At 31.6% G+C, this 15,713-nt stretch overlaps 1 protein-coding gene across 10 annotated transcripts in view; it reads right to left on the bottom strand.

Moving 5' to 3' along the window:
* The window catches only part of LOC106680985 (cytosolic carboxypeptidase-like protein 5), a 32,962-nt gene extending 25,177 nt beyond the window's left edge, over positions 1-7,785 (bottom strand). For 7 of the 10 annotated variants that reach the window (XR_010843752.1, XR_001343174.2, XR_001343173.2 and 4 more), the window contains exons 1-10: positions 7,285-7,784; positions 6,644-6,746; positions 6,432-6,557; positions 6,211-6,356; positions 5,487-5,658; positions 5,218-5,402; positions 4,078-4,337; positions 3,646-3,817; positions 2,200-2,341; positions 377-515 (exon numbers count right to left, since the gene is read on the bottom strand). Coding sequence is in view for 7 of the 10 variants with exons in the window: in XM_014421060.1 (XP_014276546.1) it covers positions 377-515; positions 2,200-2,341; positions 3,646-3,817; positions 4,078-4,337; positions 5,218-5,402; positions 5,487-5,658; positions 6,211-6,356; positions 6,432-6,557; positions 6,644-6,746; positions 7,285-7,314 (1,475 nt within the window). In the remaining 3 variants the exon portion in view is untranslated. The other 3 variants (XM_014421062.2, XM_014421059.2, XM_014421061.2) reach the window with 3 other exon arrangements.
* Between the last annotated feature and the right edge of the window lie 7,928 nt (positions 7,786-15,713).

The following is a 15,713-nucleotide window of genomic DNA, read 5'->3' as shown; positions in this document are numbered from 1 at the left end:
ATGGATAAAATTATATTTTTTTTCTCCTGGCTCCTATGGCCCTTGTACACATATAAAATATACCTCAATCTAGTATTACCAAATAAGTTTCATCGAAATCAGTATTTCTGTATCGGTAGCTTCTTATCATTAGGGCAGTATTCTTTTTTTTTTAAATATTATTAATATTATCCAACACTTAATTTACATTGAAATTAAATAAATTGTTCCCCAACACCTGAAAAAATAACTTAATAATGCGCCTAGAGGTTAACAAAAGGTTGGGGACTCCTGTAACAATGTATAAAATAATAATGTACTTGATGTAACATGATGTTAGGAATGTAATATTGGCACGACATACAATGATTATTATGTAAATATTTTCTAAACTTACCTAATGTACATATTTTTTTCAGTAAAATTACAAGAATCAAAAAGAAAATGCTGCGAATATAGTGTAATTAATTTAGGAAATAACATACACTCCACTTTCATATTCATATTTTCAAAATGATTGCCATACATGAATATACCTAAAAAAAAAGTATATAATTAACACAGTGAGTAACCACTATAATATAGTTAAAAGAAGGAATAACAGCAAAAGGAAAAAATTATTATAAACTGTAATTTAATATTCCAAAAATAGTTACATTATTTATATTTTTCACAACCAACTGTTCTAATGCATAAATGTGGTTTAATAAGAATTTCAATATGGGCTACAGTGAAAACGATGAGTTCCCATTTCTTCTGAGAATTGAGGTTTCAGCATCATGCGTTAACCAGTAAAGAGAAATAACAACACATCAAATGTGGAGGAGAAAAACAATTAGGTTCTTCCAAACATCATTTTTAAACACATGTTACACAGCTGAAGAATGATGAGACTCCCACACCCTAAGGAAGAAAGTTGACAGAATTTCCTCCACTTCACTGTTACTAAGCAAAGCTTGTTACCATAATATTTTAACTAATCCAAGTTTAAAATAATATTCATGTTTTTAAGGATTTTTTTCATAAAAAAAATAACTCAGAAAGAACTTTGCAGTCATTATAATTAAAATAAAGTTTCAATCAAAACCAAAAAAAAATGGAACCTCAACTTTTTCCATTGGAACCCCCTTCATATTGCGATTGTTTTCAAAAAAATTCAATGAATATTCTAAATAAAGTATTTGCATAAAATCAAACGTTTGACAATGTTTTCCAAAAACCAATTAATTTCTTAATACAGTAGAATCCTGATGGTTCGTATTGTTTAAGGTACAATGGTTACATATGAATTATCAAGATCTTTAGTTTTAAATATCACCGATAATAGGGAATAAAATATATTAAATAACAAGATTAATATAAAATTTTATAGTGAGTTTGTATGCTTATTTATTAATATAGTTCATGAAAATCGATTAATTTTGTCAATTCGTTTTTCCACTTAGACCAGAATTTGGATGATATGCTCATACATTCATATTTTTTTTTCAATTTTAAACTATGTTTTTTCCCAACCTTATCAGAAAGTTTTTAATCACCATTTTTTTTTAATACTTCGGTTTTTCCTCCAACCAATACACTCTAATTTTATTTTTGTTTAAAACCTTTTTTGCAGTGTTCTTCTAAATTTGTATACTCACCAGTATTAAAGCACTTTACTTTGATTTCCAAAGTCTGGGAGGCGATTTTTACCATGTTCTTTTAAATGGATGTTATTGTTGACAGATAGACATATGGACAAAAAAGTTTGTTAGTCAACATCAACTACTGCTTCAATGATTTCTTTTCTTTACTTAAAGGAAAGACAATTGTAAAATCTTCTCAAAAGCACATTCAAACCCAAAACTGAAACAAACATAAAAATCGACGAAAAGAAGACTTAAAAAGAAATAAAAATATAAGTCTAAACAAACCAACATTCGTATAATTGATTCCCTCTCTCACTCTCATCTTCCAGCTCTGTTAAAAACAAGTAAAAGAGATTTGTAATTGAATATAAAAATTATAAGATGTTTGCGTGATTTGGAGGACAAAAATAAAAATGAATTATAGAGGGGACGAGAATGCATTGATTTTTCTTTGCAAAATAAAGGAATTCTTTCTTGGAACTGATGAATTTGTACATATTGTACAGATAGGCATTAATTTCATGGATACAAAATATCAGGATTCTACTTAAGATTTGCTTTTTTTAAATAAAAACAATTATCCGGAATTTACCTTTTTTTGATGTATGACCGTGCATGTCTATATACATAAATAACCCTGAATCATCAGTTGTATTACAGACTCTACCCAATCCAACTGGTGTAATCATCCGTGAAGAGTTCAATTCTTTATCAGGTTCAAGTGATACAACCATCTAATGGAAAACAAAATTAATTTTAAAATATAAAAACAATACTCATTACACAATTTAAGGAGGTGAATTAAAAAACTAAACAGTAATATGATTCATCATTTAATATTTTCATATCTAACAGGCCAACAAGCATAAATACTTTACTGATAAGTATAGTAACCGTAAAATGAGGTGAGATTGTGGCAGACTTTGAACAGAAATTTGTATCAGCAAAAGCTTAACCAATATCTGAATATAGTGGTAGTATTTTATTTCTATTTTTGTTACGATCGCATCCCACCAAGTGTAGTGAGATTGTGACACATCTTTTCTCTTTTAAGGTTGCTATGAATTCAATCATAGTACATTCACACACCTCTTGCTTTGAAGCAAGAACATTTAGAAAAAATTTTTAATTCTTTTTTTTTTTAAATAAACGAGTGCATATAAATAATTCTTCATACCATGAAGACCAACACACTTCACAGGTTCTAAAAAAGATATAAAACAGTTAATTGTTAAAAATAACTTTAAGTCACAAAGATTATATCAGAGGAGAGTGATAGTGCTTCTTGATTTATAGCAATATACCACTGCCCTATGGTAAACAGGAAAACATATAATAATCATTTCGTTAGAGGTAAAAGTAAAAATGATGTTAACAAAAATAACAATGAAGAATATACAATATAATCTTACAGCATATACATAGCCAAGAAATATTCAACAGAAGTATAACAACACTTCTTAAGATAATTTGAACCCTCACACCAAAATATGGTTCTAAATCTTGGTCATAGAAAAAAGTTGGAAGTCCAAGAAATGGGTTACCTCCAGCTATTCCCGAACAAGAAAATGAGGATACGAGTAACTAATATGCCTCAACAGAAGCATTAATGCAGTTAAAATTTGGATAAACCATAAATCCACTACACTGGCCAAGTCTTTCTTGATAATAGACAGAGAGACAAGATCAAGAAAGGAAGGAATTCCACGATATGAATATTACATTTATATCTAAAACTATTTAATCAATATATAATATGTTGTATATATTGATTAAATAGATAAATTGATTGAGATAATTTCTAATTTTTTTTTTATTCTTCAATTGATCGTTTTGCATTTTTAACTAATTTTAGGTCAAACATTATGAAGAGACTAAAAAAAACAAAACACATTAAACTAAAACAAAACTCAGGCCAGCAAACTCTGCAGATACATCACTTTGGCTTTGTACCAAGAATATAACACAAAATTAATACATTTGTATCAATGATAAAATTAAGATCCTCACAAATTACAATATATAATGATCGACTGACCTCAGAACCAGAACCACAGGTGATTTTATAAGTTGCGGTTTCTCCAGGACCAAGAGATAGTTGACTTTTACTAAGAGATAAACCAGAAACTCTATCCTCAATTGATGATGGCTTTTCATCAAATTCTTCTTCAGGAACTATTGTACCATGGTGGTAATACCTAATCATAGCTCTGTAAAAAAAAAAAATTCCTTTGTGATAAAACATTTAGTAAAATATATATTCTCATGAAAGAGAATCCAGCTGTTATAATATTAAATTATTTGAAGTTAAAAGCTTATAAACATTTTTCCAAGAAATTCATTACTCTTTTCAATTAATTTAATACCTTTTTCATAAAATATAACACATTCAGTCTCAGCCTTTTACTTGGAACACACTAAATATTATTAATCATTTGTACCTCAAATAGCATTTTTACCACTATCATACCTAGAACCATAAATGCTCGGATGTAGATGAGCAGAAGGACACCCATAAACCCTGTTGAGATTGACACCACGAGTGTCTGTTCTGTAATTTCCACAATAGACTCCGTCAGGATTCAACATAGGGATCAGTTTGAATACAAAATGTCTTCTCAAAGCAAATGCTATAGAGTCTTCCCGTGACATAAGAAAATTCATCATACCTGCCATAACAAAACTTGATGGTGTTTCTCCTGGGTGTACTCTAGCACTAAGGAAAATAACCTACAACAAATAGAAATGTTCATCTTATTTATTATATTGAAACAAATTAAATAAGATAAGATAAAATTAGCCCAATGAATTTGTTTGAAATTAATGATTTGGGATGTAAGAATATAATTATAACATAAATATAATAAGTTCAAATAATATAGGTAACAATAATAGCTAAATGAAATGTCAAAGACCATAGAACTTCAAACAATATTTTTCATTTTAAAAATATCAGCTAAAAAGTTTTACAAAAAGGTTTTGTTTTTTTTTCGGCCAAGACCAAATTGGAGTCCAATACTGCTTAACCATGGATAGGGATCATTTTGTTTTTCATTTTTTGGGACCAACACTCAATGAAAAAAGTCAACACCCCAGGCCAAATTCAAACCGGCACCGCCAATGGACATCAAATTAGCAAGACTGTGTTTTAACCAGTGAGGTACGGGCGGCCCTACAAAATGATGTAATCAAGAGCACAAAAGAGCCTTAGAAAAGATATACAACCAATATATTAATAAATATTTTTGTTTTATTTTATTGTGATCAGGATGTTCTATAAAAATATTTTCTATGATAATTAAAACATTGAACACCAAAATAAAGGGTGGAAAACAATATTAAGCAAACTAAAAAAAAAAAATATTATAAAATATACAAACAACAAAGTAGTGACATGTTTGAATAAGAACAAAACAAATTTCTCTAAATAAATGCAAAATAACCATGGCCGAAAACAAGTTTAATTGTATTTTAATTATTTAAAAAACTGAGGAGGGTAGATAATTTTAATCAATTTCACTTTTGATAAAAACTTAGAATATTTATTCTTTAAGTAATTAATTAAGAATAACCTTCCAATATTAAAAATTAGAACAGATAAAAAAAATACCTTCTTGTAAGGTAAAAACCGGAAACAGCGGGGAGTATTTTGATCTGGAAACAAGTTGGGCAATCGGGGTTCCCGTAGTTTCGTTATGCCATGGTGTGAACTTATAGTAATGAGATCTACTCGGCGAGATTCCAGAGAATAAGTTAATAATTCTCTATGGAAATAAATATCATCCTGTTTTGGTTCTATAAATTAAAATAAATAAAGTTAATAACAAGACAAATGTACTAGGATATTCTGAATAATTCAAATTAAATACTTAATAATACCTGAGTTATTGTCCCCATGTCCAAGTTTGGTCTTACTATGGTTTTCTAATGCGGCGAGGTGGTTAAGGAGATCAGTGTAAGTATAAGGATATGTAAAAGCAAAATAAACTGTTTGCAGTCTTGTGTCACCAAACCTATAAACGAAGCTCACAGTGAACTGCTTGTCTTCCATCTAAGAGAAATAACATTGTGTTAAAAAAAAAAAGTTAGTTCAATAAATAATTGAAGGCTATAGATTTTCTGGTAACTACATAAAAATTAATATATTACATAGGTATCTAAAAAAGATTTAACAAATTGCCAGCCACTGGTATGCTAGTAGTACTCAAATATAATTTGACTGGAAGATCACTGGCAGATGGCGACTGAAATTCTAGCTGACTGGCACTTTAAAGTTTATACATTGTTAATGTTATGGAACAATTCAGGGATTGTGGCATTAAAATGAAGCTTGTCACTGACATCCAGTAAACAGCCTAAAGTAAACAGGATCTAACACAAGTACTAAAGTAATAGAAAATATCAATGAACATCGCTTTATTTGGAATCTATTTCGATGATAATGTAAAATTTATAACATTGAGTCAGTAAATTATATAAAATAGTTAGTAATTATATGAAATACTCCCTCTCCAGAATAAAAAGCAGGAATGAAAGTTAGAGCTAAAAGCTAAATTAACTTAATTTTTAAAGAAGCTCAAAAATAAAAAATCTTTGTACATACATTAAATGTTGGTTTATCCTTGATCCTTTCCCAGTGATTTTTTCCTGGTACAACTTTGTACACTGGAGTCATCCCCTGAGCATACATTTTACATTGCTTGTTCAGGTTAATAATATTTATCTTCACATTTGAGAAAGGTAGTCCCTCTTTAAACAAAAATAAACTTACTGAGACCATTCATAAAAGCAGATATCAAAGTAAACCAGGTATAGTTAAATCACCTCTCATCCCAAAATAAAACCATGTCCTGTTTCCATTTTCAAATTCTGTTCCAGCACAATCAGGCTTCGTCCAAACATTAAATTCAAAATCGGGCTGGTCAATGACTGAATCAGATGAACAGGTATCTACACAAACAGATAATTATTGATAGGGTAATTGGATAAGTAGCTTAGTTAAGTTCAACTACAAGAGTTAAATCAATATATATTACTGTTCGGTATTAATGAAGGTTGGACAGCTTCAACTGATCCCAAATTACCAGAATCAAAACTTGATAGAAAAACCCACCCATTGCAAACGATTTCTACCATTCTCTGAAAAAAATAAATAAATTAACTAGTACATTAATCAAAGGACAGTCATACAACTACTAAATCATAGAAACATACTCTTCGAATTTTTTTAGACTTTTTAATAGAATAACTATTCAAACCTCCCTTAAATGAATCTGTTTTTCTGCAATACATTTTAAAGTAGTGTTAGAATATGCTAGAAGTACAGACTATCCCAGAAGTGAAATAAAACAACCTTACGTAGTTATAGAAACGAGATTCTGAAGTTTGAGGAATAGAAATCGCAGTTCCACATTGGATTCCCCAATTCTATGATATTATCTGCGATTTGATTTACTGCCTTCAGTTTCCGTGACGTTCACGATCCAAACATCTTTTTTATTTTGATAGAGAGAAGTAAAGGTTATCGCAAACAGAATGCGCTACCTACATGGGGTGGATCTAGGACAACTTGCTCATATTCCTCAACAACCCACTGAATTCTTTCATGGTTTAACTTAGGTTCGCCAAAACAAGAAATGAAATTTATTAGATGATTTACTACAACTAACTTACTCACCTCTTTCTCTTCACACAGTTCGGAAACCATTGTAAATGCAATTATTTAAATTTAAGGTTAATCCAAACTTTATTTAAACAGAGGTGTATCCATCAAAGGAGAAGACGAATCGAAAACTGTCATCAATAATAAGCTGACCATACAATAGAAAACACCTGGCTGGGCGCCGCCAAGTATGGTCTTCAAGATCTTGGCATTTAGTCTTGGCTTTGCTTCTTGAAACAGAATCAATTTTTTAGAAACACCCTGAGATGCACACTTCATGGGGATATCATTCATTCTCACAACGCTTGTAGAAATATTTCATCTCAATTCAGAGACAGAATGTTTGGTTCTCGGCGTTTTTTTTTCTTTTTCGGCAGTAATTTCTTTAACGGAAATTATTAATAAAAGGAGATAGAATTTTGTTGCTGACATCTAACGGGTAATTTGTTAATGAACTTTTAAAACATAATAAATAATATAGTAGTCCTTTTGAAGTTTACATTTGTTAACTATTTAAAAATGTTTATTACATGTGACTTTATATATAAATCAAGGACTGAATGTAGGTATAATTTAGGCAATAATTGATCAGATCAATTTTAGAACCTTGGCTGGATGAAAAAAGTTCAATTATATAAAATATAAAAAGCTTATAAAAAATATTTTCTTATTATAAATGTTATTCATTGTTGTTAATATAATTTAAAATCACTTTTAATATTTTACATAATTTATATCAATTAGAAATAAGCTTAAATTGTTGTGTTATTTTTTTTTAAATTAGGAGCTTTGCAACCTCGATTTAATTGACAACTCAAAAGTGTAAAAGAATACTTGAAATTTCTTTAAAAATCGTGATTCATACTTTTAATTATATTTTACTGAAAGTTGAGGTTGAACAAATACTGATATATGAGGATGTTTTACATCTCGACGACCATACTCTATATGATTGACAACAGTGGGTGAATAATTTCGTCTGGACAGTTAGTCCACGTGTCCCTGGATATATTCATCTTAAGATGTTGAATACGAGTTGGTGAACTAAGTGATCATATTTGTTAGAAATTCAGTAATCGTCCATAAGCGAAACTACGATAAAACCTAAGCAGTCTAAATCACGATTTGATTCTCAAGGCCACAACTTATTTTTGAAGCTCATATTGCATTGTGAGCATCATGTGCATTTGAAACTCAAGGGGGGAGGGTCTTACAAATAAAATATAATAAATAAATCAGGAATCATAGTAGCCGCACGCACTTCCCTTAATCCGCGAATTGGGAACCAGCTGACTCGGGCCAAGCAAACGTATACCCGTTTAGAGGTAGCCACTCCACTGGCTTCAGTTGGACGAAACACAATGAAGATGATCGTGTCGTTAAGGCCATTCTGCATTGAATTATCTAACATTTTGAGCAATTTGAGCCGTGATTAAGAGGGTGAATCTTGTGAAGTGCTACAAGAATAACTAGACAATGAAAGAAAATGGATGAGGAAATGGTCAATCTCAAATTCGTCAGAGACCTCATCTCAGCTGGTAAAGGAATTGAGATTGGAAGATCACACTGATTACAGAGATCTACTGAAAATGTTCCCTGGTTGTCATGTTTTTTTAAGACCCGCATGTCTCCATGCTTTTTTGCCCAACTGGATCAAGTCGAGTTGCTACGTATGAACGGGTACTGGCCCCGGTTAAGTTTCTTCCAATTCACGCCGGCCAGATGGAGTCAATGAGCTGGACTGTCTACTGCCTTCGTTTAATAAATTTCACTATTTAAAAAGCAATGAACAATGTTGATCGACTCGAAGCAAAAAAGCTCATCATTTGAAAAAGCAGAATTCATCAGCCATTCGTTTAGAATTCGACCAACATTTCAGTGATTAAACAGCGTTAGATAAACAAAACCTCACACTGTGCTAATTGGAATGCAGATGGTGGTAACAAGAACTAATTTAACAGGTAAATTTCCAGTAGAGTTCATATAAACAAATATGTTTGAACATCTAGGTAATGAACAAACAAATTCGACCTTCATGGATATTAAAGGGAATGCCGATGCACCCTTAAGAATAGATGGTATCACGCCAGAGATCCTAACTTTAAGTGAGCAGTCACCGCAACCATAATTCAGATCAAAGCCCTTCCGCAGCTGTTAAAGACGGTGATTCGACACGACCAGTTGTTGGCTACTTTTGGAGAAGTCAACAAATATGTTTTTCAGTCCTCAATAACTAAGAAGCATATTCAGTAGAGAGAATGGCAACCGCGCCCACCACTACGAGGACGTCCAAACGATCCTTACGAAGTAGCTTCGTAATAAAAAAAAGCATAGCACATCTCACTAACTTTGGTATGATTTTTTTTTATTATTATTATTATGAAGTTCCCTGCGATGACATCCTGAGTGTTTATTTACAATTTTTTATTTTGTTGAAACATATGTTATATTTTGTCACCACAAAAATACTATCAAACCAGTTTGTTTTTATGACTATCTAACTTTCTTTAAATATCATTAGCAGCAGAACAGAAGATGGGTTTGAAAATAAACCAGGCGATGACCAAAAGATGCTTGCCAGCTCTCAACGGCCATCATCACCCATTGTTGCTTTTGGGAGTTACACACTTGAAAGTAAAATTACTTTCGTGTATTTAGGGTCCCTAGTTAGAAGTAGAGAGGCGAGACCTGTACCGTCTGGGCATGATTAAGTGAAAGTAGTCTGTGTAATCCGAAGAAATGAACACTAGACTTATTTTACACTAATCCACAACAGTCACCCAAATTTGGGATATATCGAATGGGCCATTTAAGAAATGGGCACTAGGCCTTACTCGTGCGTAAGGAAAAGAGATGGATGGAATCATTTCAAATCGATATGGGACTTAACTAGACACTTACCCACACACTCCTTGAAAATTTCTTCAAAATCGACAATCAGGCCGATTATCAGACGAATAAAAAGACAAGATCGTTTGTAGCCGAGGGAGATAAGGCATCAGAGAGTCTGCAGCGTTGACGGTTCGAATGTTTCCCGGGGTGATTGACTTTTATTTCGTGGTGGCCCAAGGAATGAAATCTTGGCCTTTCCACACTGGTTAAAATGGATTGGTATCCTGCAGGATAACTCCCTCTCCACCTCCATACGTCAGAAATATCCAGGAAAGGGGAATAAATGAATAAAGAGATAAACAGGCTGACTGATACATAGATACAAATTTGTTTCTTGATGTCTATAGCGTAAAATGCGGTTGCAAATTTTCGATTCTGAGGAAATAACTTTTTTTTTTCATGCATACATACCCCCACCTTCGGTAATGAGGAAGGGAAAAATGTTCTATATTATAATTATAAAGATACAACATAAATCAGATTGTAGGGAACAACAGATTAATAATAATGCTCTTAACAATTATTTTTGTGGGGAAAGGCATTTTTGCGAGGCACTTACAATAACTTACTAATAATAGTCCATAATTTCACAATTTTGATACATAGAATTGCTTATAAGCACTATTTAGTTAGAGAGGCCAGTTTTTATAAAACGTTTAAGATAAAGGTAAACTTCTGGGAATACTTCCAAGATCGAAAGTATATTGGAAAATCCTATCAAAATTGTTTTTTTTTTTTTTTTTTTTTTTTTTTTTTTTTTTTTTTTTTTTTTTTTTTTTTTTTTTTTTTTTTTTTTTAACAATATTGTATTTGAAAAACTGTATCTCGGGCATTATTGAACATAAATAACTTTGTTACGGCTCCAATTGAAGAGAATTAAATGCACAATCAATTAGTTTATTGTGATATTTCGGCTACGTGTAATTCTTTAAGAGTAATTGACAATAAGCTTTAAAATATATGGGGGTCATTTTGAAAATCTCGAATACCAACAATTCATGTCCCAACTTAGTTACAAAAGTTCTCGTGAAACCATATTAATAATATATTGATATTTATTTGTTAATAAATAAATAAAAATTTAACATTTGCCGCATTTACATTTTCACGCTCGCTCAAGATATAAAAGAATCCCCAACGGATAAGTTTCAGTCGAGGTAGGGGCCTAAAGTAACATCTGTACGAATCAGCATGATGTATCATCTTATAACCCTCAACTAATCTGGGGGGGCAATGCCTATGTACCTATAATAACAACTGCTTAAAATATTTCAATAATTAAAACATTTCAGTATGCAAAAGCATAAAAAATATTTCTCTGAGACCATTATATAAGGATACAACAATGTTTTATCTGACAGGTGTTTCACAGTGAAATAGTTCTGTCAACAGCATTAATACCAAAGGATTAGGGGAGATAAATGGAAACCCCACAAATAACTTTACATCAAGTCGATTACAGCAGTATAATACCTACTAAGTAGGAAGTCATGCAACGAAATGACTTCCAGTTTGTAAGTATTGATTTTTTTTTTTTACTGTATTTTTTAAGCAGAGGATTGTTCAAAACTAACTCAAAATATGGTGAACACTCATTTCCGTTCGTTTCCCTTTCATGCAATTGTTTGCATATGCCAGATTTATGTTTGTGAATACTTTTGGATATAATCATATTTTTGACAGTTTTATCCTTAAATATTAATTCGCAACGTCATATCTGCCTTAATACTTCATTAAAAGCCAAAATTGAGCGATAATTTTAAAGATTACCTTTACTGCTAATGAGGAAATATAAACATTTTGCTAATGCTATTGAGATTTAATCGGGATGCCAGGATAATCGCTGAAGGCAATAATCCAAAAATAAGTTAATTAATTAATTATATATTGAGTCCTAAAAAACTATTATTATGATTGGATTCTTTTCCAAAGGCTTTTTTTGTGTTTACCAGTTTACCAATTAAATACCTTTATATTTATAAAATGTTGTTACCATTAATTATATAGTATAATAAAAAGTGGTATATTGGGTTATATAATAGTATACAAACTACATAAAGAATCTAATTATTTATTTACAATTTGTTATTATGATTAAAATGATTCAAATAAAGGTTGCCATAAAATATAGATTATTACATTATTACTTATTGGTTAATTTTATAATTATAGCTGCTGATGCCGTGGGATGTAGTGTCGTAGGTATCGTTCATAAGGGATGTCCAGGTCTCGTGGCCCTTCTCACGACTTCGTCTGGTCGAAGTGCATCTTTTATGCCTGCCTCCTGACTGTGTCCTCACCCGTCTAAGCCTTCCTGTTGAGTGTGTCCGTCTAAGTCTTCCCCTTGACTGTTTCTGTTTCTGATCTAGATTTCCTGTCCTTTTCTCCCACTTCCCTTTTGGGGCGATACCTTATTTTGTAAAATCCTATCTCATTGGCTATCGGTGATCGAAGGCTCCCGAGGTAGGCGACCCCCTCCTCATGGGTGAAAAAGTTTGACATGTCCAGGAAGGGCCTGCGCCTGGTTAATTTGATTCTGGTTCCTCGTCAAACCTGTCATTTTTGTTAGAAAACTTAAAGGTTAGCCAATCTAATTTTCTCAGGGGCCTCTGGTAATGTGACAAACTTAATACAGATGTTTTCATATCCGGGGACGCTAAAAGCTTCGCATAAGGATACCTTGACCAGGTATAGGGGCAGATGACGAAACACCTTAATAATAACCGGGATTGTCAAAAGACCAATACATAGTAATTTATACCGTCCTTTTATTTCAAAATGGCGGTCGATTAGTGATTTCATTTGCCTATTTATAAAGATAATAGAAAAAAAAAAAGAAGATGCCCTCGAGACCTTATATTGTAAAAATGTTTTTAGAGTGCTACCAATGGGTAGTTTCTCTACATGCCTGTATCATTTTGATTTTACTTCAAATTTACTAGCTGTATATATACACAGTTGTATATGCCAATAAATAAAAAAAAAAAAAGACAGTTAAAAATTCAATTATCTAATGCCTTCAATCCTATCAGTTCAAAATCCTCCGAGCAGTAGTCAATGCTCCAGACTATGTATCCAACAATACCCTACATCATACCTTAATATCCTATTTGTCTCAGACCTTATTAATAAGTAAATTCAAATTTACCACATTTTATGAGAAACTTACTTATAATCCTAACCCCTAGCCCAAACCATATTCGTCCATCTCTGCATTCTTTGAAACGGCAGGTGCACAGAGACTTAGTGTAAATAATTAGGATAAGTGCACCAGTTATTGACTTTTCAATAACCAGAAAATCCCACCTGGGAGTGGCCTGATTTTGTACTGAAATCCAGACTGATTGCGGCAAGCGCCCTCTTTCTGCCTCCAGTGGCTTTCATTACCAATGAGGTGGTCAAGATGGAAGCGCTGGAAACTTCCAAATTGTTTAGAGATATTATTTAATTTGCATAAATCAGTAAATACGGTGGTCTATTGAATATGTTTGAAAGTACATGACAGAATCTAATGGTATATAATAAATTTTAATGATGAAAGGTGCCTTTCATCTCAATATCCTTCTTAATTCACCAGTTAACTTATCCTTTTTGAGTCCGAATATTTCAGGCAATTGTTTATTTTCAAAAACCTTAAGGTGCTGTTCCTCCCATAATGTAAGAGGCCATGTTTTAACAGTAGAAGATCAAGTCAACAGATTTTTCGTTTTTTCTAGTTACCACAGACCTCAAATACTTAAAATTTCTCCATTTCTTCAAGTGTATTTCATCATATACCTATTACCGGTATTGTCACCGTTTTAATATATGTCAGCATTTCAATTTTACAATAAAAAGCATATTTTAGTTACTTTTGAGAATAAAGAAGCTATTTTGGTAAAAGTAACTATGTACGAATTTGATGAAGACGATATATGTATAAAAATATAACCAACTTTTTTTTCTTTAGACCCAATAGTGTTCTAGATATTACTAATCAAAGTGACGGGGTATTTATTTAAATAGTTTTTAAAACGAAAAACACCCCTCAGTAATGCATGTCATATTTACCATAAAAATATGACAAGTGATGACGTAAAAGCTTGGAGGAAGCAAAACTGATGTAAAATTTTTTCGATTTATATATTCATTTATTTGTATATTTTTACGCTATTTATTTTCATAAAAAAAAATAAATAAATAATAAGGTAAAAACTTTTATCTTCTGAAAAGGTTGGCCGAATTTATGGCTTTTATTGTATTTTTTTAAAGGTTTATAGCTCTTATAAACTTATACAGCTGATACCTGTGTAATTGTGACCATAGATAAAGTTTACCATTAAATAAACGTTACTCATCATAAAAACTATGTACTTTAATTTTATTTGTGTTAAAAGACGTACACAGTCAGAAACAATATGGTTCTCTAAAGATGATTTGTAAAGAAAATCAAGTTATATATGACCAAGGCAATGTCTGTTATGTGAATTTTAAGCAATGAAAGAAGAGTGTCGTTTTATGTTACATTGACGCGTTTAAATCGATAGTCAGTTTTAAATGAACTTCTTTTATAAAAATACCGCACTAATTATCAAGGAAAGTGGTTTTCGAGATTGCCATTCCCGCAATGAAGCGGGGATTGATTACAGCCATACAAATGAGGTTGTTAATTTTACTTGCACGCATTATGTGTCTAATTGATGAATATAGTTTAAACATAAGAATGACAAAGAGAATTTCGAAATACTTTCTACGAGGAAATAAATTAATTAAATACCAAAGACATATATTTATACAGAACACAAGCTGAATATTCTCTTGTACACTAAAAAGACCCAAAATTGAATATCTTTTGACGTCCAGCAAAGGTTATCTGAGAGGAAGTGTTGGGTAGCCTTGTGACATAAAACCAACTTATGTAATCACATTGTTCTGACTTTCAACGCGTACGATTAACGCTTGTACTTCTTCGATAGTTTTGGAAATGATATTCGTTACATCTAAGTAACAGTAATTGAAGTTTCTTTTGATATCCAGATTAAGGGCATTGTAGCATTATTGGAAGAAATTACTAACTCGGACCAAACGGCACTTCACTCGAAACTTTCCTAAGCATTTAGTAGACCCGTGTGTACAAAATCGTCCCATCTTGATGACGTGTTCTTACGAAAAATTGGATTTGAAAACTAGTTTCCCCTATTCCCCCTACCGTTATCCTGAAAATCGTCTAAAACCGCTAATGAATTGTTGGTGGTTTTGAGCGATTTACGCCATCATGAGTCAAATCGTAAAAATTACCGCTTTATCCCTTAAAAAGCAGATTCTTAAAAAGGAACCTTCATTGAAAAATCTCTTTTTATTAGAAATTCCAGAGTTATGTGACCGAGAAAAGAACTAGAAGTTACAATGTCGACTTAACTACCAAAAGAAACTTTATTTTTACATAACTAAGAACTATAAGATTCATTTAGAAATTCTCAAACCTCACGAAATATGAATCAAGTATTGAGCCTGTCAAGCTATATAAATTTTAGACTCTGTGGATAATATGTGTTTGTACTATATAACTTGTT

Source organism: Halyomorpha halys, unplaced genomic scaffold, assembly GCF_000696795.3.
Source record: "Halyomorpha halys isolate HHAL.00 unplaced genomic scaffold, Hhal_1.1 Scaffold302.1, whole genome shotgun sequence".
NCBI lineage: Eukaryota > Metazoa > Arthropoda > Insecta > Hemiptera > Pentatomidae > Halyomorpha > Halyomorpha halys.
This window is presented reverse-complemented; position numbering and strand designations above follow the sequence as displayed.